This window comes from Musa acuminata, chromosome BXJ3-3, assembly GCF_036884655.1.
Source record: "Musa acuminata AAA Group cultivar baxijiao chromosome BXJ3-3, Cavendish_Baxijiao_AAA, whole genome shotgun sequence".
Taxonomy (NCBI): domain Eukaryota; kingdom Viridiplantae; phylum Streptophyta; class Magnoliopsida; order Zingiberales; family Musaceae; genus Musa; species Musa acuminata.
The window spans coordinates 36,821,839-36,844,017 of NC_088351.1; the positions used below are offsets into that span (position 1 = coordinate 36,821,839).

General features: G+C 37.3%; 1 protein-coding gene across 4 annotated transcripts; it reads left to right on the forward strand.

Moving 5' to 3' along the window:
- Positions 1-7,111: 7,111 nt before the first annotated feature.
- On the forward strand, positions 7,112-20,193 carry LOC135632920 (general transcription and DNA repair factor IIH subunit TFB2-like). 4 transcript variants are annotated; one of them, XM_065141790.1, is made up of 15 exons: positions 7,113-7,369; positions 8,021-8,188; positions 9,004-9,072; positions 9,942-10,035; positions 10,139-10,239; positions 10,367-10,412; positions 10,493-10,552; positions 10,663-10,731; positions 13,406-13,489; positions 13,594-13,677; positions 15,915-16,000; positions 19,084-19,174; positions 19,315-19,395; positions 19,704-19,778; positions 19,887-20,193. In XM_065141790.1, the coding sequence occupies exons 1-15, from the start codon at positions 7,257-7,259 to the stop codon at positions 20,019-20,021; spliced, it is 1,356 nt and encodes a 451-aa protein (XP_064997862.1). In that variant the 5' UTR covers positions 7,113-7,256; the 3' UTR covers positions 20,022-20,193. The 4 variants fall into 4 exon arrangements, with proteins under 4 accessions (XP_064997865.1, XP_064997862.1, XP_064997863.1 ...); XM_065141791.1 differs by having other exon boundaries at positions 10,139-10,210; positions 10,359-10,412; XM_065141793.1 differs by lacking the exon at positions 8,021-8,188 and having other exon boundaries at positions 7,112-7,369.
- The last annotated feature ends 1,986 nt before the right edge of the window (positions 20,194-22,179 follow it).

The window sequence follows — 22,179 nt, forward strand, 5'->3', positions numbered from 1 at the left end:
GTTTACAACATGTCATATCAAAAACATCAGATGTTTATACAAGCTTATTCATGAGGTGGAAGATTAAAGTGCCTAAGTAAAGAGTCAAATTGTCGATGGATTTGTTGTAGCTCGGTTAGGATTTGATCTTGTCGAAGTTCAAGCCGTTCTTGTCGTTGCTCAAATCGGTCCATCCGAATCCCGATATCTTCGATGGATGATGTGTGAGTTTGCTCAACCGGATGTGTTTCCTCAAAGGGACAGATCGGAGGAGAGTGGGTACTCCTAAAGACTGGGGTTTCCGGCTCTGGTTCAGGTTCAGGTTGAGGGGGGATCAGTTCTTCTAGGCATTCTAACCCAGTTACCGTTCCTATAGTGACATCTTAGTCGGTGAAGTAGATTTTTGTTTATTATGCTGAATCTATCTGATTTCATTACTTCTTCTTCTAGTGGTATTTGAATGTCGTAAGCTTTCATTATTCTAGTAATAATTCCACCATATGGGAGCATCATATCTTTCGTAGATAATTCCAACATGTTTTGTTGGATCAGATAGCCAAGACAAATGTCACGTTCTTTCATAATTAGGTACATAATTCCTAATTCCAATTGACTCACTTCATCATGATGGTATTGCTTAGGAAGAATTATACTAGTCATGATATGATGAAGTATCTTAGTGTTAAAGGGCATTAGATGTTCACAACTTTTAGGAATAGATTCTACGTTAGGATTGGCAAGGATTGTTCCTAAGGCTTCAACGTAGGATGTTTCAATAGTTTTTTTATCCCATGATCCTTTGAAGTAAAGTCCTATGCTTTTCATGGGAATACCTATCATATCACAAATGAATCTATCAGTGATTGAGATGTGTTGTCCTAAGAGATAGGTTGATATCCTTTCTTCATCATCTTTTTGCATGTTGTTATAAAACAATCTAACTAGTCTAGGATAAATGGGTTCGTTGATCTGCAAAATGGGAAGTAGATTTAGGTTTGCAAACCAATGGATAGTCTCTACATCTCTTAGTTCATTCAGATCTACGTATTTTCCCTTATTGATGCTTCTTAGTTCGAAGGAGAGAAATTTTTCAGCATGGTTTTTGGAATCAAAAAGAGTGAGATCAAACTCTTCTACTACTCTCCTCTTTCCCTTGTCCCTTGAGGATCTTCTAGATCCCATTACTACTGCTGTTTAGAGGGATGATGATGAGCTAAAGTAAATGAAGAACAAAACAGAATTTAAGAGCTTCTTAAAGAGTACCTTTGTGAAATCTTCAAGAGAAGGAAGGATTCTTGATGTTTTGCTCCGAAATAAGAGGTATTTGGAAGGCTTAGAGGAGTGAAATGGGAATGGAGGAGACTTGGAAGAGTAGAGGAGGAAATGGGGGTGAGTTGGGGTCGGTTCCTCAGCCGGCCCTAGCGTGATTTTAAAGAGCAGAGCTGCTGGCGGTTGCACCTCTGGCTGGAGCGGTGCAACCTCTAGCAACCCGTGATAGCTGGAGGTGCAACCGCCAGCTGGAGAGGTGCCACCGCCTGCAGCAGGTGAGCTCTTAAGATGATTTGATTAGGGAGCCTTTGCCTTGAGGAGAGTTTCAGAGCAATTGATGTTTGTTTACATGATTTCGTATGAGTTTTTATTTAAGGAAGAAGCTCTTTGTAAGATAGATCTTTTAACGTGCGTATGTTTGTTTGGTGTCCCTTTTAAGATCATGACACATTTAGTTTCTATAAGAATTAATTCGTAGATGAACAGGTTTTGAAGATCAGGGGGGTATGTGAATTTGGATATGATATATTTCTAATTGTATCGTATTTGTGATTTCATCGCTTTCACTTGTTACTTAAGCGTTGCGAGTCCCTTTTTGATTCTTGGTTTATGACCATTGAGAGTCAAGGAGCAGAACATTATTTCTTGCTCCGGCCTAATGTTTTTATAGGAACGAATGATCTTTAGGAACCCATTTGCTTTTGGGTGCCTCATAAATAGATCTACATTTTCTATCATGTTGCATAGAGTTTATCATGGTTCCTTTAGGAACCCAAATTAATTTGTTTGGACTTATTTTCTTGAATGGACAACAATGTGTCTTGTGTCCAGATTTGCAACAAAAGTTGCACTTGGTTTGGTGTTGAACGTGTAAGATGGGGCCTTTTACAAAGGTAGTTGGATTTCGGTGAGGACTCCTCACAAATCCAATCCCACTTCTTTTGGGAGCATGACCCTTGTTTGTAAGGATCATGTTTAATGACTTGCTACCAACCTCGAATTTCTTCAAGGTGTCCTTAAGTAGCAAGTTCTCTTTTTGTATAGTTTCTAAATCATGGCATTTGATACATGACTTTAAACTATCATGATGTTCGACTTTTAATTTATCAAACTCACAAGTAAGATTATCATGTACCTTTTTTAGCAACTTGTATTTTCTATTTATAACTTTGCATTCATCAAATAAATCATGGAAGGCATTTAGTAATTCATCGAAAGATAAATCAGCATCTAATAAATCCGTTACCTCCTCTTCGATGGCCATAAAGGCGTAATGAGCAACTTGCTCGGTGTTGGACTCCTCTTCCTCAGATGCGCTCGAATCATCCCATGTTGCTTGGAGCGCCTTCTTTTTTGTTGTTCTTTTCTTGACTTGGGGACAATCACTTTTGTAGTGTCCCGGCTTTTTACACTCGTAGCAGATCACTTGGTCCTTCTTTGATTCAAGTTTATTTTTCACATCGTTTTTAAACTTGTTTCTTTTGAAGAATTTCTTAAACTTTCTTGTCAAAAGTGCCAAGTCATCGTCACAATCCTCATCACTTGAGTTTTCTCTCAAGTGGCATTCAGAAGTTTTAAGTGCCATATCCTTCCTGTTCTTTGGAAGGATGTCTTCTTGCTCTTCATGAGCTTTGCAGGTCATTTCGTAGGTCATTAATGACCCGATTAGTTCTTCAAGAGGGAAATTTTGCAGATCTTTTGCCTCTTGAATGGCGGTGACTTTAGGATCCCAACTCTTAGGAAGGGATCTTAGTATCTTATTAACAAGCTCAAAATCCGAAAAGCTCTTTCCGAGTCCTTTTAGACCGTTGACGACATCCGTGAAACGGGTAAACATGTCGCCAATGGTTTCACTCGGTTTCATTCGGAAAAGTTCAAAAGAATGCAGCAACAGATTGATTTTTGACTCTTTCACTCTACTTGTGCCCTCGTGGGTCACTTCAAGTGTGTGCCAAATATCAAAAGCAGTTTCGCAAGTTGAAACACGATTAAACTCGTTTTTATCAAGAGCGCAAAATAAGGCATTCATAGCCTTTGCATTAAGAGCGAAAGCCTTCTTCTCCAAATCGTTCCAATCGATCATTGGAAGAGAAGATTTTGAAAATCCATTTTCAACAAGGTTCCACAGTTCAAAATCCATAGAAATAAGAAAGATCCTCATTCGGGTCTTCCAGTAAGTGTAGTCCGTTCCACTGAACATGGGTGGACGTGTAATCGAATGCCCCTCTTGGTTTCCGGCGTATGCCATCTCTCTTGGGTTTTAATCCTTTAGAGAGTTAACCTTGCTCTGATACCAATTGTTAGGATCAAGAGCACTAAGAGGGGGGGGGGGGGGTGAATTAGTGCAGCGGAAATCTTATAATAATTTAAAAACCAAAAGCTGCGTTCGTTCAAAAACTATTATGATGCAAAAGCAAATTCTCAGTTTGTATCTAAGTGCAGTTTGCGTCTAAGCGCAGATTGCGTCTAAGCGCAGTTTTGCGTCTAAGCGCAGTTTTGCGTCTAAACTCAGATTTACGTCTAAATGCAGATTTACGTCTAAACGCAGATTTACGTCTAAACGCAGTTTTACGTCTAAACGCAGTTTTACGTCTAAACGCAGATTTACGTCTAAACGCAGTTTTACGTCTAAACGCAGTTTTACGTCTAAACGCAGATTTACGTCTAAACGCAGTTTTACGTCTAGACGCAGATTTACGTCTAAACTTTGAAACTCGTTTGTATACTCGCAGAAGGCAGTATGCAGTTGAAATCAAGACGTAAACGTGAACTGAAATCTGATGATTGAGCGAGGAAAGCCGATTTACGTCTGAATGCAGTTTTACGTCTAAATGTTGAAACTCGTTCGTAAAATCGTAGAGGACAGATTGCAGTTATTAATAGGATTAAAATGTAAGCGTAAACTGCAAAGAAGCTCGTTCGTAAAAGCACGGAAAACAGTTCTGCAGAATCAAATGAAAACGTAAACTGTAATGTATGAAAATACGAGTTTACGTCTGAATGCAGATTTGGAAGAACAGCACTTGAAACTTGTTCGTGAAAGCGCAGAGAGCAGTAGTGATGAGGGAGGTTTGCAGTAATGATAAAGTGCTCGAAAATAAACGCAAACCAGAGATTTAGAGTGGTTCGGTCAGCCTTGACCTACTCCACTTTTGGCTTCCTCCACCGATGAGGTTGCCGACGTCAACTAGGTGCCTTCCTTCAATGGGCGAAGGCCAAACTTCCCTCTTACAATTTCTCTCCTTTTGACAGGCTTAGGAGACAACCTTTACAGACCTTTCTCTCCTCACTTTACAATTGAAAACTTGAAGAACAGAAGGAGGAGACTTAAAGGCTTTACAACACTTTTGAGCTCTTTAGAATCACAGAAAAGATCACGATTTCGGTATAGGTCTGTGTCTTTTCAGTGCTGAATGGGTGGGGTATTTATAGGCCTCAACCCAATTCAAAATTCGAGCTCAAAACGATCAAATCGATCAAATCCCAGAATTCTGGGATCAGGCGGTTGCACCTCTCGACTGGAGAGGTGGCACTGCCTGGCAGAGCTCGACGACTGAGCTCTGCCGATTGCTTCTCTCTGCCAGAGCTCGAAGACTGAGCTCGATGGTTGCATCACCTGGCAGAGCTCGAAGACTGAGCTTGGTGGTTGCATCACCTGGCAAAGCTCGAAATCTGAGCTCGGTGGTTGCATCACCTGGCAGAGCTCGAAACTGAGCTCAGGCTGATGCACCTCTCTGCCAGAGCTCGAAGACTGAGCTTGGTGAATGCATCACCTGGCAGAGCTCGAGACTGAGCTCAGGCTGATGCACCTATCTGCCAGAGCTCGAAGACTGAGCTTGGTGGTTGCATCGCCTGGCAGAGCTCGGAACTTGAGCTCTGGCGGTGCAACCTCTTGGCTGGGGCGGTTGCACCTCCCAGCCTCGCAGCCCAGGCGGTTGCACCTCCTGGCTGGGGCGGTTGCACCTCTCAACCCCACAGCCCAGGCGGTTGCACCTCCTGGCTGGGGCGGTTGCACCTCCTGGTGCAATCAGGGTCCGAATGGTTCACTCCATTCGGCCCACTTTGAATCTTTTCAGGGGCCCAATTGCCCCAAGATTAAGCTAATGGGATCACCTCCCATTTTCATGCTTAATCATCATGCTAACTACGATTAACTCTAAGACAACTTCTGCAGCTTTGCTCCGATGCGTCAATCGCTTCTTCCGGCGAGTTTCCTGCCAACTTCCGTCGATCAACCGATAACCCTCGGTGATCCTTCTGCGGACATCCGGCATACTCCTGGACTTTGCGACGATCCACTTGGCGAGTTCCGACGAGCTTCGCTTGGCAAGCTTCTGGACTTCTCGGATCTGTTCTCTCTGAACCTCCGACGACCGTCCGAACTTCCGTCGAACTCTCGAACTCCCAACGTGATCATGATCTTGACTCCGGCGCAACTCCTGCTGCTTGTCTTACTCTCATCGTAGTTAATCCTGCACACTTATCTCAACACATAGATTAGATAACAAATGACAATTGACTTCATCATCAAAATCCGAGATTCAACAAATAGAATTGACATGAGTCATACAACATGACGATGGAGGTCATGAGAGTTATAGTCTATCTTTCCATTGATTAAGGAGAATTATTAGGAGAACACAAATATGTTAAAGTAGGAGGTTGTAAGAGGTGGAAAACAACGACAAGTCTAAAGAGACATAGCTAAATAAAATCAAGCATAAGTTAAGATGGAGATGGATTCAGATGAGTGTCGTAATACCATAAAGGCAGATCTATTATTTAAAAATAAATTGACATAAATGCAAGGTGACGGATGATCCGGTTAGGGGTATGACAACACCATGGTAAGACATAAAAAAGAGGGACTTCCATAGAGTTATTGTTCCCTTGCTCTCACGGAGGAAGAGCATATAGTAATGAAAGATTTCCGAGGAGGCGGAAAATGCAGAGACAAACTTTAAAGTATTAAGATAAAATTGAAAGATAAAGGTCAATGAGCTTTGTAAGACCAGTGTTAATGAGTTTTTTATTTAAGATAATAAAAAATGGGGGACTTTGAGTTGATGCAGGAGTACTCGATCAATGAATAAAGTAGGTAATATGTAGTGTTATACCATTTATACTCAGGAGTAAACAATGAAAAGAATGGAAAATATGGTATAATCCAAGAAGCGATAAACTATCAAAGACTTGCTTCAAGGAAGAATTGTACTCTTTTTTAGGTAAAATTTCATACATTCTAAAAAATAGATGATAATTAGAAGGCAGATTGTAGTAACTAACTTAATACAAAAAATATAAATATTTTGGATGCTTTAGAAACGTAACGTAAGTAAAGATCAAATGAAGACTAACAACCAACTTGATATATAAAGCATAATTCTCGAGGAGACGAGTGAAGTGAAGTAACATTTGTTTTGTTTTATTGACTCTTAATAGAATAAGTGAAACTGAGTATCGAGTTCTCCTATTTATTCAATGCCAGGATGCTTGAAAGAAATTTAGTAAAAAATAATAATTATTAAATATTTACTAATAATAATCAATTATTATTTATTTTATTTTTTCATAGAATAAAACGAAAATGATGTAAATGGAGACGACAATTAAGTAGGAGAGAAATGGACGAAAATTTTGTACGGAGGAATGACCTAAAAAACTTCAATGTAGATTAGTCTCTATTGATTAATAATATTTTGATTATTAATTTAACTATATATATATATATATATATATATATATATATATATATATATATATATATTCCCGCCACCAGTCGGGTCGCATCCAAAACGGATCGGGTTCGGACCTTGATTCGGATCGTCTCTTGATCCGAATTTATGATGGAAGGAGAGTCGTCTCTCCGATTGCACACCCAAGCCCCCGGTTTACTGAGCGGTAGAGTAACACGAAGCCGACGAAGGAAGAGGGCATACACAACCCTAATCCATTCCATTTTCCTTTCTTTGTTTCTCCTCGATTTCTGATCTTTTGGGAGCGCGAAGATGCCGCAGGTTCGGATCATCGCGAAAAACTTCATGGACCTGGTGGCGGCTTTGCCTGCCATGAAGCTGGACAAACTGTATGAGAGCACTTTCATCTGCGAAGCCGTCCTCAGGTGAATCTTCTTCCATTCCCTTTCTTGTCTATTATTTCGTATATATTCCTTGATTCGATCAAAAAGGCGCTATTGTCGATTCCTTGCCTTTTCTGCTCAATCTATGGTAGTTCACCATAGATTGAGCAGGTGTAGTTGGTTCGGAGAGAGACCAGTCAGCGCTCTTCAATTTTTCTTCATAGGAACAATATCCTTGATGTTTGGTGGTTAATTTGCCTATGAATGACTTGCTTGGTTTTTTGAGTGTTGGCGTTAGAATCAACGAGTCTAATAATTATTTATCTGCAACCACCAACATCAGGAATTCAACCTTATGTGGTTCATGTACTTTGACCTGCGCAGTGAAATTTTTGTGGATCAATAGTTCACACTGACTGACTTGTATTTTACCTTGACATGTTATAGGTGCAGTCATATTTTTCATTATATGGTGCTTTAATGTTATGAATTCTAGGTCTTTATATTATATTGTTTACTTTGTTTTAATCTATTTTTACCTACTTTATCATTTCTATTATCTTATGCATTTGCTGCTCTTCTTAAAGCATCCAATATATTTGGTTGCTTTAAGTCTCATTTGTGGAGCTATGTGGCATTTAATGACTGAAAATTGCAGCATGCTTAGTCTAATTTGTATTTTTCAATCTTTAGATCTCTGCCACCGATGGCTAAGAGGTATGTCTTGCAAATGCTGTATATTGATACCCTAATAACAGCCAAGTCGATGGAAGAATGGTTGCTTCCAGATGGGCTTTCCAAACACAAAGTGGCTATTGATAGGTTGCTTCAGCTGAGGGTTTTCCTTGAAGTTACTGATAGGTATAGTGCTTTATATTCTTGAAACTGCTTTTGTGGATACTCATAACCATATCTGGCTGTGCTCTACTTCCTCCATGGTACCACTTCTGAAGGCCATGATGTACCAGCAGCATTTTTTACATTTAAAAATCATGTATGGAGATGTGCTATTATGTCTTCTCCTATTCATATTACTGTACAAGAGCTTATACTATTTATGCAATCTCAATTTTCTGTATTCCTGATTAAGTTTCAATGCCTTTATTTTAATTGCTATAATTTGTTCGAACTCAGTCTTTCAGGTTCATATTCGTTATAAGTTGTTCTTCTCTTTTGTGAAGAATCTTTTTGCATCCTTTTGACCTGATAAACGTGATGGATACACTATCATATGCAGTATTAGATAATCTATAGTTTTTATACCTGATTATTTCCTAACTTTTTTACTTGTAGATCTGGTTATTGGTTTCTTTTCTTAATGTAAATTCTTTAGCAAGTTCCTCCCTGAAGAATTGGCTCACAAAAATACATCGTATTTGCCATTCTCTTCCTGTCTCTTAACTTGATCATTGTATCCTCTGCTTCTACACTCCACTGTACTGTTTAAGTTGGGGAAGGCAAAATTTCTTTGGCGCGCTTCTCATATTCTATATGCACAAGAGAGAAATTGCTATAACCTTTCCAGCTTGTGCTCCTATATTTTTGTGTTATTGCTTGGATTTTCACTTTGTGGTATGATGTGCTATAGCTTTGTTACAAAATTTAAATTATTGGATGACTGTAAAACTGCCACAAAATCTACATCTGTGTACTATTTGTATTATAACTGGTTGCAGAAAGAAGGAGACAAGTTACAAGATAAACCCGAAGTTCCAAAGCAATATCCAAAAGTACTTGGTGAGCGGGTATGCATTGATATGTGTTTTTTGATTCCATATCAATTGTCAACTAAAATGAAAGTACAGTAATCTGACTTATGGGCCTGAGTATATTGCAATCTAATTGAGTACAGAGAAGTGTCTTTGTGTCTTGCAATTGAAGTCAAGCTGATGTGTTGTATGCTTTTAAATTAATATAACCTTTCTCTGCCCAATTCCATATGTTACTATCAAAAGGGTATAATGTCAACAAGGACCATTGGATTGTGAAGTTGAAGAGCATTGTGCTTCTGGGGTCTTCCACTTCTATCATTAGGATTCGAAGATGATATTTGCACAAGCTACTTCTCCTTCACATACTTGCCCAAGCACTTTAGCTTCAATCCTAGCTGTGATGGCCTAGATGATCCTAGCTATGCAGTAGTCAATGTAGTTTAAGTAGGTGTTGATGATGATGACCAAAGTCACCAAACTAATGTTATTGGCCTCATATACAACGCTGATCTAGTTATTGTGGTGGCCAGCTTAGTTATAGTAGTGGTTGTCCTTGCGGAGGATTGTGACATGATGTTTTGATTGGAGTTAAATGTTCTCCCTTTTGGAAGTATAAGGGTTAAAATAACTGCACATATCAAAAGATCACTCACACCATTTGTTATAAAACTGTGTTTAGCATAGTCATGTAGGAAGGCACTATGATCAATTATTAAATTCTTTTGTGCTCTACAATATGGCAAATGTGTGTCCAGATTCCAACAATTGTTCATTATGACTTTTAATCATGTTCATTTTCACATGACTGCGGTATGTATATTGGCAAAACAAATCTTGCTTTTATTTCATATATCTAAGTCAAGGAACAAAATAGGTTTATTATTTTTGCTTCGTAATTGCAGTGGGACTTTACCCAGAGAGCCGATGCCTTTGAGCATCACAGTCAGACTGCCAACTTTGGAGGATCTAGAGACCTATGCCTCTGAGCAATGGGAGGTTGCTCCTTAAGATCCTATTGATTTACCATCTCAATAGTTATTTTATGCTTATAACTATACAAGGTTGCTTCAGTGGTTTCTTCTTTTTTGGTGGCAAACAGTGCTTCTTGTTGCAGCTTATAAATTCAGCTCAGGCAGAAAAGTTGACGAGCTTCAGTTCTTCTATGATTAAGGTTTTCCAGCGAGGCCTTTTGAGTGCCAGGTTTTCTACATCTGCAATTATTCTGTTGGGATGTTAACACTTGCCATATCCTAATTGTAAAAAATTAATCTGTACTTGCTGTAATGATATATACAAATTTTGAAGTTCTGATCTGCCAGATATGCAGGGAAAATGAACCTCCGAAGTTAACTGAGAATGGCTTCCAGTTCCTTGTGGGCATTTTTCTAAATCTTATTACTCTTTTAGTATTTCAAATTTCAAATTCTTATAGCTGATCATTTCCTGTAAACAGCTGATGGATACAAATGCCCAACTTTGGTATATAATAAGAGAATACATCTCAACTGCTGAGGTATTTGTTAACATACTATACTTTTATCTCCATTTCTGCTCTAGTTGGCTTTTATTCTTAAAAATTTCTGTTACAAGACTGATTTTTTTATTCCTTTTTAAATAATGTAGGATCGTGGAGTTGATCCCACGGATCTAATATCATTCCTTCTTGAGCTGAGCTTTCATACCCTTGGCGAGGTATAACAATCAATATATTTTCTGAAACACTCTATATAGACCTAGTAAAATTAATTATGTCTATCTATGGCACAAAAACATTCTTATATTAATCATGGATACATCTTGTACTGTGAAGAATCATTTTGGTGTATGGAAGAGCTTCATTTTCCATCTATAAAAACAAGCATATAATCTGTATATAGTAGTGATTCTAGTGAATAGTGATAATAAAAGATGATTTTAAAAGATGTTTCTTTTTCATTTATAATGAAATAACAAGTGATCTAATATCAATTAAAATGCATTTACAATTTATTTTGTATGCTTACTTTATGAAGAAAATCTGCAGTTCTAGCAAAGTAATCACTGGTCAACCTGAATAATACATCACCACATAGCGCATCCATGATTCCACAGAACAACTAATGCTACCTTCCACATATTGCAAACCACGTTACATTTTTCTGGCTCCCTCTCCATGATCTGGAACGTCTCTTGTTCCAGGCATCTATGTTTCAGCTGACTCTGACTGCTTCTTAGGAGGTTACAACTGAATACTATTGCCCCAAGAATTTTAATAATCACGTCTGATGAACTGCAATCTGGTTTTGACCATTTGTGGTGGCTTCAAGCCAATTCTTTGAGTTCTGACTGGTCCTGACTGATTTTCAGCTAGTTACCAGTTTGATCCATAATGTCTTCAAATTGATGCCATTCATATTTGGCATTTTCAGATCCTTCAGGCCACATTAAAGAAAAAACTGACTTCAGTACCTAATCTTGCTGATCAGTCTTAATTTAACCTCATTTCTTTTAGTGATCCCAGAGTCAATTTCTAGTTTCTGTGCTTGAATCAGGTTTGAGGGACATGATCCCTTTTATTTTTGACCGCTCCAAACCACTTTAACAGAAAAAGGAAAATCTCTCTATCAAGGTGACTGGCTTTCCTAGTTGGCAACCCAAAAGACAAGAAGCAAATGAGTAAGGAGAAATATGGCTATCCATGAAAGAGAACACCTTTTGATCAGTCTATACACAAATTTTCTCAATTTGATCCCACTGTGTAATTAATGCAAGAGATCCCAATTTAAATTTTTGGTCCCATGAAAAGCACTCTTCCTTCTGTACATGTGCATTATTGATGTTCTAGTGTGTGTCCTAAAGATCGTCCCATGTAGAACATTTCTAACAGGATTTCATGAAAAAGGTAATAAAGGATCATTATGTTTCCATCAAATTAATTTAAAACCTTTAAGCTCAAGGTTTTATGTCAACCTGTTTGATTGATATAGTATCACCGAATAGTGTGTTGACCTATACTCTGTAGTGTCTGAAAAAAATATAAAAAAAGAAAAAAAATGAAAAAAAGGTCCAATCAGTATGGTCCATTCTTGGTGCTTGATTGGGCTGGCAAAAACCAAGTGGACCATGTTATTTGAAAGTTACATAGAAACGGAATGGCCAACTTGTTTGGACTTGTGAAAAACCAGCTGGCTGATACAATTCGACTGGTATTTTAAGTATTGTTTTTGTTTTCCATTTACAATATCAGATAATTCATTCGAGGGCAAAGCAAACTTTCTGCTAGTAAGGCTCATATAAATTGATCCTCCAGACCCTGCACTGTCAAAAACAACGTACCCTAGGCTATCCCCACCTAGCAGGCAAATGATCCCTTATCTATTTGTTTCATAGGTTTTCTCACTTTTTATGCTGTTCTTTCCAATTTTTGTTATCTGATCTTTTATTCATCTTGTATGCGACTATTTCAAGTGCTTCGTAGAAAAGTGGGCATGTGCCTGTAATATGTTTTGTTTGGCCTTGTTATCTGGGATTAAGTCTAATTGAGGAACCCACAATTCATGTAATATGCTGGAAAGAGATTGTTATTTCTTTGTTAATTGAATTTGAAACATATCTTTTGACAATATCAGATGCACAACTAAGGTTTGCAGGATCATAATTTATTTCGGGCTTGGTTATAAGATTAAGAATTATAAATTGTCTGGACCGGTGGAAGTGGATTATTTTTCTTTGTTTTTTAAATGACTTATATTCTGCTGGGATATGTTGAATTTGAGTGCCAAAAAAAGATTGTATTAGCTGGAACGAATCAGAATCTACCTGACTTTTCTTGAGCTGATTTGTCTCCTAAAAGGTCAGCATTTGGATTTAACTGATACTGGTTCAAATTGGTCAACCCTGTAAGCCTTGCAACTTTTATGGATAGTTATGTGACTAATTTGCACATTTATGTAGCTCTGGTGGGGTGACCTTTTATTCAACCATGTACATTGCCTTGCAGAACTTTTTTGATTTGGTAGTTTATTCCTAATCATCTCTTAAATCATTTTCTAGCTTGGAATTTCTTTTATCTATGTTATTACATCATGCTGAGAATCTTAAAAGGCTTGTTGTAGTTGCTGTTATCCAAGCATTTGTTTTTCAAGATCCAATGTTTGATATACCAATAATTATGTGTACATATACAAATATATGAGATATATTTTTCATCACAGTTCAAAATGCATTACTAACTTTGTGTACTAGATAGCTCTTGATTTCTATGGAGATTCAGTGACAACTTAACTTTAGTTCCTCGTATATCTTTTCTTGCTCTTAATCCTGTTACTATCTTGTTGCTTTTAACTCAATGATTAGGTAAACTGATGCTTATATCTTTGTGTTGCAGGCTTACAACTTGAATACTTTGACTGATGTTCAACGAATTGCTATTAAAGACCTTGCAGATCTGGGACTAGTCAAACTTCAACAGGTGAAAACAAATTTATCTGTTCCTTCCCTTCCCTTGTGATGATAATTCAAATCATTAATGGCTTGATACATTATATCTTAATATCCTACTTTGTGATATGGCAGGGCAGGAAAGAGAGCTGGTTCATACCTACTAAATTGGCTACTAATCTTTCAGCAAGCTTCACAGATTCGTCATCAAACAAGGAGGTTTGTCTTTGGGTAGCTTTGTTAGATGCCTATGAATTAACAGAAATGTTTTCATTTTCTCAAGTGTTCAGTAACACTATTTATTTAGATTTTCAGACAGCAAAGTCTTGTAGTGATTCTAATTTTGTTTCTTCCTCTTTCTATGCTTTCTACCATATATTCTGCAAAGGTTAACTATGACCATCAAGCCCTCCCAGCTATGCTATATCAGCTCAGGAAATTCTCGAGAGTTTTTCCTATTCTCTTTGAGTCATCTGTGATTGAATGGAGCATCATTTTTCTAATAGAGATCGATGGATTCCTGTTGAATCTGCTCATGATTTATCTTGTTTTCATCTTCAGGGAACAAGTTATAATTTGCTCCTGTATTTTCTAATTTTTTCATGATTCATCTCTACATTCAAATTAGATCATTCAAAATACTTTATACATAAGGAAAAAAACATAATTTATACATAGCTTTTCACTCTTTTGATAGCCATCTACAAGGTTAAAAAACCAACCATATAGGGAAATTCCTGAATGAACTCAGTATGGGTTGACTTTTACCAGTCCACACCATGACTTGTACATGGACTGGACAAGTTTATTGGTTCTATTTCAAAGTAGGGGTTACTGCTAATACACTTACCATCATGACCAGTCTGATCAAAATTTTACTGGTACATATAGAAATACCAGATGATATACCTACCACCCCCTGGTACATGTATCTGTGAGGAGACAATTATCTCTTCGTTTTTTTTTCTTTCTCTCCTTTTTCTCTTGCATTCTCTCTCTCATGTCTCTCTCTCACATCTCTCTTCTTCCCCATCATCACCTCCTCACAGAGTCACTGCCACCACCAGCACCTCCATCCCAGTACATTGCAACCATTGTCACCTCCTTTCAATTCACATTGCCAACACCTTTTCTTTGCCTCCTCCCTCCCCTCTTCCTTTTCCTCTACCTTCTCCTCCTCCCTTGCCTCCTCCTCTGGCTGGATATTTTCTAGTCGACATGGTGGCATAAGGTGTTCAGTATTTCTACCGGACCAAGATTTAGAACCTTAGTCATTTGCATAGAGCAACTGTGATATGGTGGATTGGCATGGACCTAGATGCTACTAGGTACATAGCAAAACTGATTTTCCTGGTAATTGATACCATTATTATGCATGAATATCTATTTATGAAGTCAATCGAGAGTTTGTTTAGCATGTAAATAGTCCCTGGCATGATCTGAACTATTGTAGAAAAGAATGTTTGTCGTCTTATAGCCTCCAAACTAGATCACTTCTTGTCATATTATCTTTTATTTACTTAATGATTTCATCTGATTGAGACCATCTAGATTCTAGAGTATGACTGAAGCAAACATGCAAGCTGTAGGATTCACAAACTTGCATAAACAAGTATAAGAAACATGAACATCTTGATTATTCTTTTAAGAAGTTAGGAAAATCTTATTATAACGGGAGAAATAGAATGTATGAGCTGTATTTATTAAGGATAAATATGGTGGTTCATTGATTGAAATGGTTGGAGCTGGAGCATGTACTGGAAATTCTGAGGATAGTTGCATTATCTGGCAGTATATTTGATTTGGTAAATGTCAGGCAAAAAAACCTCTCAAATAACCTGCATTGAACTTTTCAGTAGGTTCTATGGAGCCTGACAGTAAAAGAAAATTGATTAACCATCCCGAGTTCTATGAGTTTTGTTGGTTATGCTATTATTCTGAATGTTGACCGAGCACCTCATACTATTAGTTTTGATTCTATTGGTATCAATCATTTCCGATGCCTTTTACATAGGCCAATTTTAGGTTAAGCTAATGCTTCCAGATAAACAATAAGGAAAACCAAATAAATACAAAGGAGCTGATACACAAAGTTCTGGACCAGACTCTGTCAGAACTATGGGGCAAATAAGCAGCATCATTTCTTTCTGGGTAGCAGATAGAACAAGGCCATCCACTGATGAACTTCTATGAAAGACCAGGGAAGGCAACAGTTTGTTGGTCAAGTTCAAATTACTGGAAGTTTATATTTTCTATCCACATTTAATTTGGTTATTTTGTTGTTATAATTGGTCATGCATGTTGCAACTGTTACTTCACTGATAGTTTATGTGTTTTCTATCTGAGAGAGACACTATCAAAATGTGTTTACCTGTTAATCTATCTTGTTTCTTATCCTTTAATGTTATCTTTAGCAGGGATACTGTTGTTAAAGCTTGTATGCAACTTTTAAACAGGGATTTGTCGTTGTGGAAACAAACTTCAGAATGTATGCATACTCGACATCTAAATTGTACTGTGAGATTCTACGTCTCTTTTCAAGGTAAAAGCATTCTAAAATACGTGCTATTGGGCATTTTTCCAAAGTTCATCTTTGCTGTCTCCGATAATAGAACACACTTTTGCATGCAGACAAAAAAAACCATTTATGCAAGATTTATATTCTCACTTCTTTTCATTCAATATCAGGTAGCCTTGTGAAACTTGGATAACCCATGTTGTTTGGTGATGTTGTACAAATTACAACTTTAAACTCTTTCTTTAAATAAACTATTTTATAAAAAAATCTAGACCTGATGTATCAAATTACATTTCAGTGAACTTTGTGTAGCCTGGATTTGTTTAAAAGGTCCTGCTACTGTTATCCTATGAGGGGATTACTTAGGCCTTATGATGTCAATATATTTTTAGGCAAAATTTGATCTTAATCTTTTCATATTTTGTGGTAATTGAATAGCTAAAGTTGGTGTCAATTTTTTTACATGTAGTCATGCAATGTGACGGAAGCCAAACAAAATTGTAAACCTTCATAACATTCTTAAACACAAGTACATTGTTGGTTGTAGTTTAAATTCATGAAAAAATGAAGCATATTCTGAAATTCCCTTGGACATTATTTTCTTATTGTTTTCATTTTTTTTCTTTATGGAAAATATTTAGAAGGTAGGTTTTTAGACATGGATAAACTGTGTTTATGCCTTTTATCTATTTTTTTGGGCAATGAGTAAACGAAACTTTTCTTGATTCATTCTATTAGTTAATTTTAGACAAAGGATATTGACTCCTTTCATTAACAAAATGAAGAGAAAAAAAGAAGACTAGGTGATGGTTAAAGGATAAAGATAAAGTTCTTCTAATCAGGAGTTAGCTTTGTATTTAGTTGTCTTACTTTGCTCAAAATAGGCTATATGTTGCCTATTTTCAGGTAGAATGAATGCTTCTAGCCAATCTTTTTATCCATTCTTGGTCCCATTTTCACTTCTCTGGTCTATATCTAGATTTCTGCTCTTTATTGTTTGCTCTGTACTCTGCTAAAAAGTGTATGTGATTCTCCTTGACTGTATTGATGGGAGTGGGAGCCTTGGACATTGGGCGACCATTCTGTGTACTTCAACCTTTTGACTACTGAAATATATTGGATTGCTCAATTGAAGAATGAATACGAAAAAGAAATATCTTCCTGGATGTACAAGATATATAATTTTACGAGCTAATAATGTCTTATGATTGCTCATTTTTTTGTTGTTATTCTACATACATTCATGTTGGTTTCTGCATGAATTGCTATAGTTGCTTCAGTTTCTAGATCCGGTCAATGTTCTGTAGAAGATTCACCCTGGTCTCATGCATCCTCTGAACATTTAGCAAGCTTAGTGACCATCCAAATATGAGGTATTCTTAAGACTGCCACACCTTTAGCTAGTTCTCTGGAAAGGCTCCAAGCTGATGGTTCCTTCTGTAACCCAAAATTTGTGCACCTTCAAATTTAAATCTTTATTCATCAGTTCTTTTGCTGGTCATTAACTTTTAATTTTTCCATATAATGTTACAGATTTGCAAGATAATTTTTCTTCCAATAGAAAAAAAGACCTTTGCCATTCATTTAAACTCTCTGTAATTAGGGATACTGTTCCTGCAAAGTTTCTCTCTCTATTATGTCTGTTGCTGTCTCTTATACATAGACAGCTCTCCAGAATTTATTTTTTCTAATGTTTCCTCTATAATCAACATAAAAAAGGTCCGAATTCTTTCTTTGCAGTAGAAGGTCCTCATAGATATGTTCCTGCCACCTGAATTGTTCCTTGTTCAACCTACTAGTTTCTGGATGCTTTTATACAATCCTTTTAAGGAATCTGTAAATTAATGAGCAAGAGGTTGTTGTTGTAATCTAGTCTACTTGGTCCCTGAAACTTCTTCTGCAAATATACTAATGCTCACAAAAGCGAAAGTGCCACAATTTTATGTAGTAGTGTGCTGGTCAGCATGACTGGTGTCACAAGATTAATGAATTTTGGTTTGCTGTTGTTGTGGCATGAAAATCCATGCTGAGTCTGGGTGCAATACGTTGCTGGCTGGCATGCTTTAGCTCAGACCAGCACAGTAACAGGAGAATGCTTTCTTATATTCCTTTCTTGTCCTATTTTCTTAACTAGAATCTAACCTAAAAGATTTAGGAAGGCTGTCAGAATAGCCTCATCCCAAACTTAGTAGAGAATATATGTTAAGAGAGGATTCGCTGGAAAATCGAATAGGATTTTGCTAATATTCACATAGTTTCTACATTCAGTATGTTTGTCGAGATAATGCTGGATCAGAACTGTGGAATTTGATGTCAGTTGGTTGCTTCTAGGTTAGGTTGGGGGCTTAAAATTGTTTATTTAATTTATGCAAACTCAAAATTGTATCCAGTTGTGATTTTCTATTCTTGAGTAATATCAGGAGTCATCATTAACGTTGTTGGGGTCTAGATCATCCGGTTACATTTTATTTAATAATGTTGTTGGCCCTCTCATACAAGTCATGTTGATTGAAATTAAAAATTGATGCATGTTTATCTCTTTGAGCCACTATATCCCTTCCCACTTTGGTATCTTCTCCTTACCTGTTTTGTCTTTCATCTCATATATCTCTTGCATCCTCCCATTTCTCACTTCCACACTTCTTAACAGCCCTGTTTCTCTGTTTCTTTGCTGAAACAACTCTGCAGCTGCAGGTTTACTGTTCATTTCTGCAGTAGTCGTTGTTTGCTGTTTCGTCATCATTGCAGTAGGCCTTCTGGTTCTAGAACTGATTTGTTTCATCCTCCGACTCATCTACAACTGAAATCAGGCTCTTCTATTTGAGTTAGACTGAGAATTTTGCTTGAGATCAAGGAGAAAGCAACCTGAAGATCCTAAAGTTTCATGTACAAACTATTTCCAGTCGAAACATGTGACAAAATTTTGCTTACTATACAACTTGTATAGCTTTTGTTTCTTAATGATCCCCCCACTGCAAACTTGGTTGTATAAAAACATTAACAGCAACATTTACTCAGTGATGTGTTATCAAATATCAATTTAAAATGTTGTTACATGTTTAACATATTGATTTTTTAATAATTTGTTGGCTGCTTCCTTATTTCAGAATCGAATATCAACTTCCAAACCTCCTTGTTGGAGCTATTACAAAAGAAAGTTTGTATAACGCTTTTGAGAATGGGATTACAGCTGATCAGGTTGAGCATTACCAGTTTTGTTATTACTTACTATACTTATTTACAACATTATGTGTTTTCTGTAATAACCTGATTGATTCACTACTGTTATATAGGATCATCATCTGCTTTGATTTTTTTTTGAACTTTTGCCTTTTCAGATTATTTGTTTTCTTCAGCAAAATGCACATCCTCGAGTTGCACAAAAGATACCTGCAGTTCCAGAAAATGTTACAGATCAGGTTGACTGTTGTAAAGATTGAGCCCCTTTTAGATTTAACCCCTTCCAAAATTATGGCTTTTCTTTTTAATGTCAAACTATTATATTCTGGGGCAAGTAGAACGATAGTCCTAGTTTTTAAAATGCTTGATGCTTTCTTGATCTTGAGCAATTAAGTTTTTCTTTTTCTTTATAAGGATAACAAATTCAAAAAATTTCTTGTTATTACTTTTGCAACTGTAACTTCTTTATCTCGCTTATCATCTGAGTGAATACATAGTTGCTAGTGAATTATAAGATTGATCCCTTGAAAAATATATTCTAATGCAGATTAGGCTCTGGGAAACCGATAAAAATAGAGTTGAGATCACTCCTTCATATCTATACGAAGATTTTCCATCAAAGGTGATTAATTGGCAATAGCAGATAGCATTTGTCTACATGTTAATTATCTTATTATAATTTTTTCCTTCATTTTCTTTGTTTCGCTCTTTATACTTCAACCTTGTGCAGGAAGTATTTGAAGCAGCATGTGATTTTGCAAGGGAGCTGGGTGGATTGTTGTTTGAAGATTCAAGAACCATGCGATTAGTTGTTCGTGTCGAGGTGCACCAAGAGATGCGAGATTTTCTGCGTCGCCAGAGATAAAACATTGGTGGCTTAATGAATCCTAGAAAACTGGGGAAATGCTCTAATTATAAGTGTGTACAGTAAATGTTGGTGGTCAATTTTGACATGCAGAGTCTTTTGTTTGGGTTAGACATGGTGTGTAGCACATGTTTTTAGATTATTATACTAAGCTCACTGGTTAGCAATTGAATATTTTGGCAGATAGAGAAATGACTGGATGCCCGTCGATCTCCCTCATAATGACTTATAGAATGAATCAGATTGATGTATTACATTGTGATGACTTTTGCTGTCTGGATATAGCAGGATTCATGAAGTCCACCGAGTTGTACTGCATGGTTTAAGGACGCTTGAAGTCACAACCATGGATGAGATAACCTTCATGAAGATGAAGGAATGACGACAGCAATCAGGAACAGTTCATATCTCTGAAGACTGCTCATCTCAATCCTTGTTGAGGAAACCTGTGTTGCACTTAATGTGGGATCCCCTTGAACAAACTTAGGCAGTTGTTGCTACTGTTAATGTATGCAAAAGGGGCACAATCTCAATTATGTACTGTAATTCCTTTGGTCAGAGTTGTCTGTAGGAAATATCTTCCATGATGGTGTGATGTCCAGGTTTGAGATGTGTGTATGTTGTAATTTGTCTTAGAGCAAATATGAATGTCTTTCCATATGTTAAAAAGCAAGTTGCAGCAGAATTATCCATGACAGATGGATGCATGCTTTCAAGCATCTAATATTTGTCATATTATTTTCCATTTTACATGGTATACAGGTCTGAAACCCTGGTTTGGCAATCAACCTCTCCTATCAGTGTTGTGGGCCTGTCGATCTACGTGGATAATAGTCCACGGGAGGTCGTTCGGCTTGTCCCTCATTTGTCATCCCTATGGACAATATATCAAGAGGGGATATTGAAGCTGTTACACTCTACATAAATCCCGAGAGGATAAACTTAGCGTCGAAGAGACTAGATTGAAAATTCTCTTCCGACATTGGTCTTTGTGTAGGAACCTTTCGAGAAGCCAAACTCCATCTTGGTGTAGCTTAGAGAGGACCTCGAATGTCCCCATGCCTTTCGATCTTGATCAGGTTGAGCTGACTCTAAGTGTTGATAGTATATTCCCTCAACATTTTAACACTCGAAGGGTATGAACGTCATCGCAGGAACATTCACCTCTAAACTCTCTCAACAAGCACTCTAGTGAGGAGGCCCTCCTCCCAACCCATAGCACATTTACCCAAGAGGGATAGCTACTCTCCTTTCCCCAAGTGGATGCGTCTACTTCTACTTAAACATTGGAGCGTAATCGACGTTTATTCAATGACTCAGGACTTTCACCTCCGGGGACAAATGTAAGACACCTGACTGTTTCTACCGAAGTATTCATAAATCTCATCCATCAAGTTTAAATGCTCATGAGCATGATATAAGTTATCACCCCGCTCATACCCCAACTAGCTCAACAAATCATGTCATCGTCTTAGCCATGGCCAATGTCCCAACCACCATTGGCATATGCACTCGATGGGACTCCCCCAACTTATGCCTGTGAGCACCCTACTCCTCAATTGTAAGTTTGGTATACCGCTGCATCAGTGTCCTGCTCAAATCAGAGACCCAATCAATAGATTCAATGAACAACTCTTTGAGTGCTCGATTGCGACAAATGAACTAAGCCTAGCTAACTCAAGTGTCGATGATACATTTCCTCGACAAAATATTACTTCACAATACTCTTAAGAAAATGAAGGCATATTTAGGATCGACTCATTTACCAACATATACATTCATGTATGTATAATTATATATATACACGTTTCATTGAGATAATTTGTCGAAGTATATGATTGAAATATTTTGTAAACCACACGTTATTATTAATTATTGAACTAATTTTGACCCGAATGAAGCTAAGACTAATTCTGGACGAAGTGTTTCAGAGGGAAAGTTGACATATTGACTATATCTTCATTTGTGACGAGGAATGGGTTTTGTCTCGTATTAGATCTACCGCGGTTTAGATACAAGGTATGGTTAAGTAGATGATGTAGACGAAACCCAATCGGATGGCATCCTTTTATTGGACTCAGCCCATCTACAGGCCTGAGCCCAATTAAGAAGCTACTATGGGAACATGATGGAAAGGCTTCTCGGCCGTGTGTTTTGG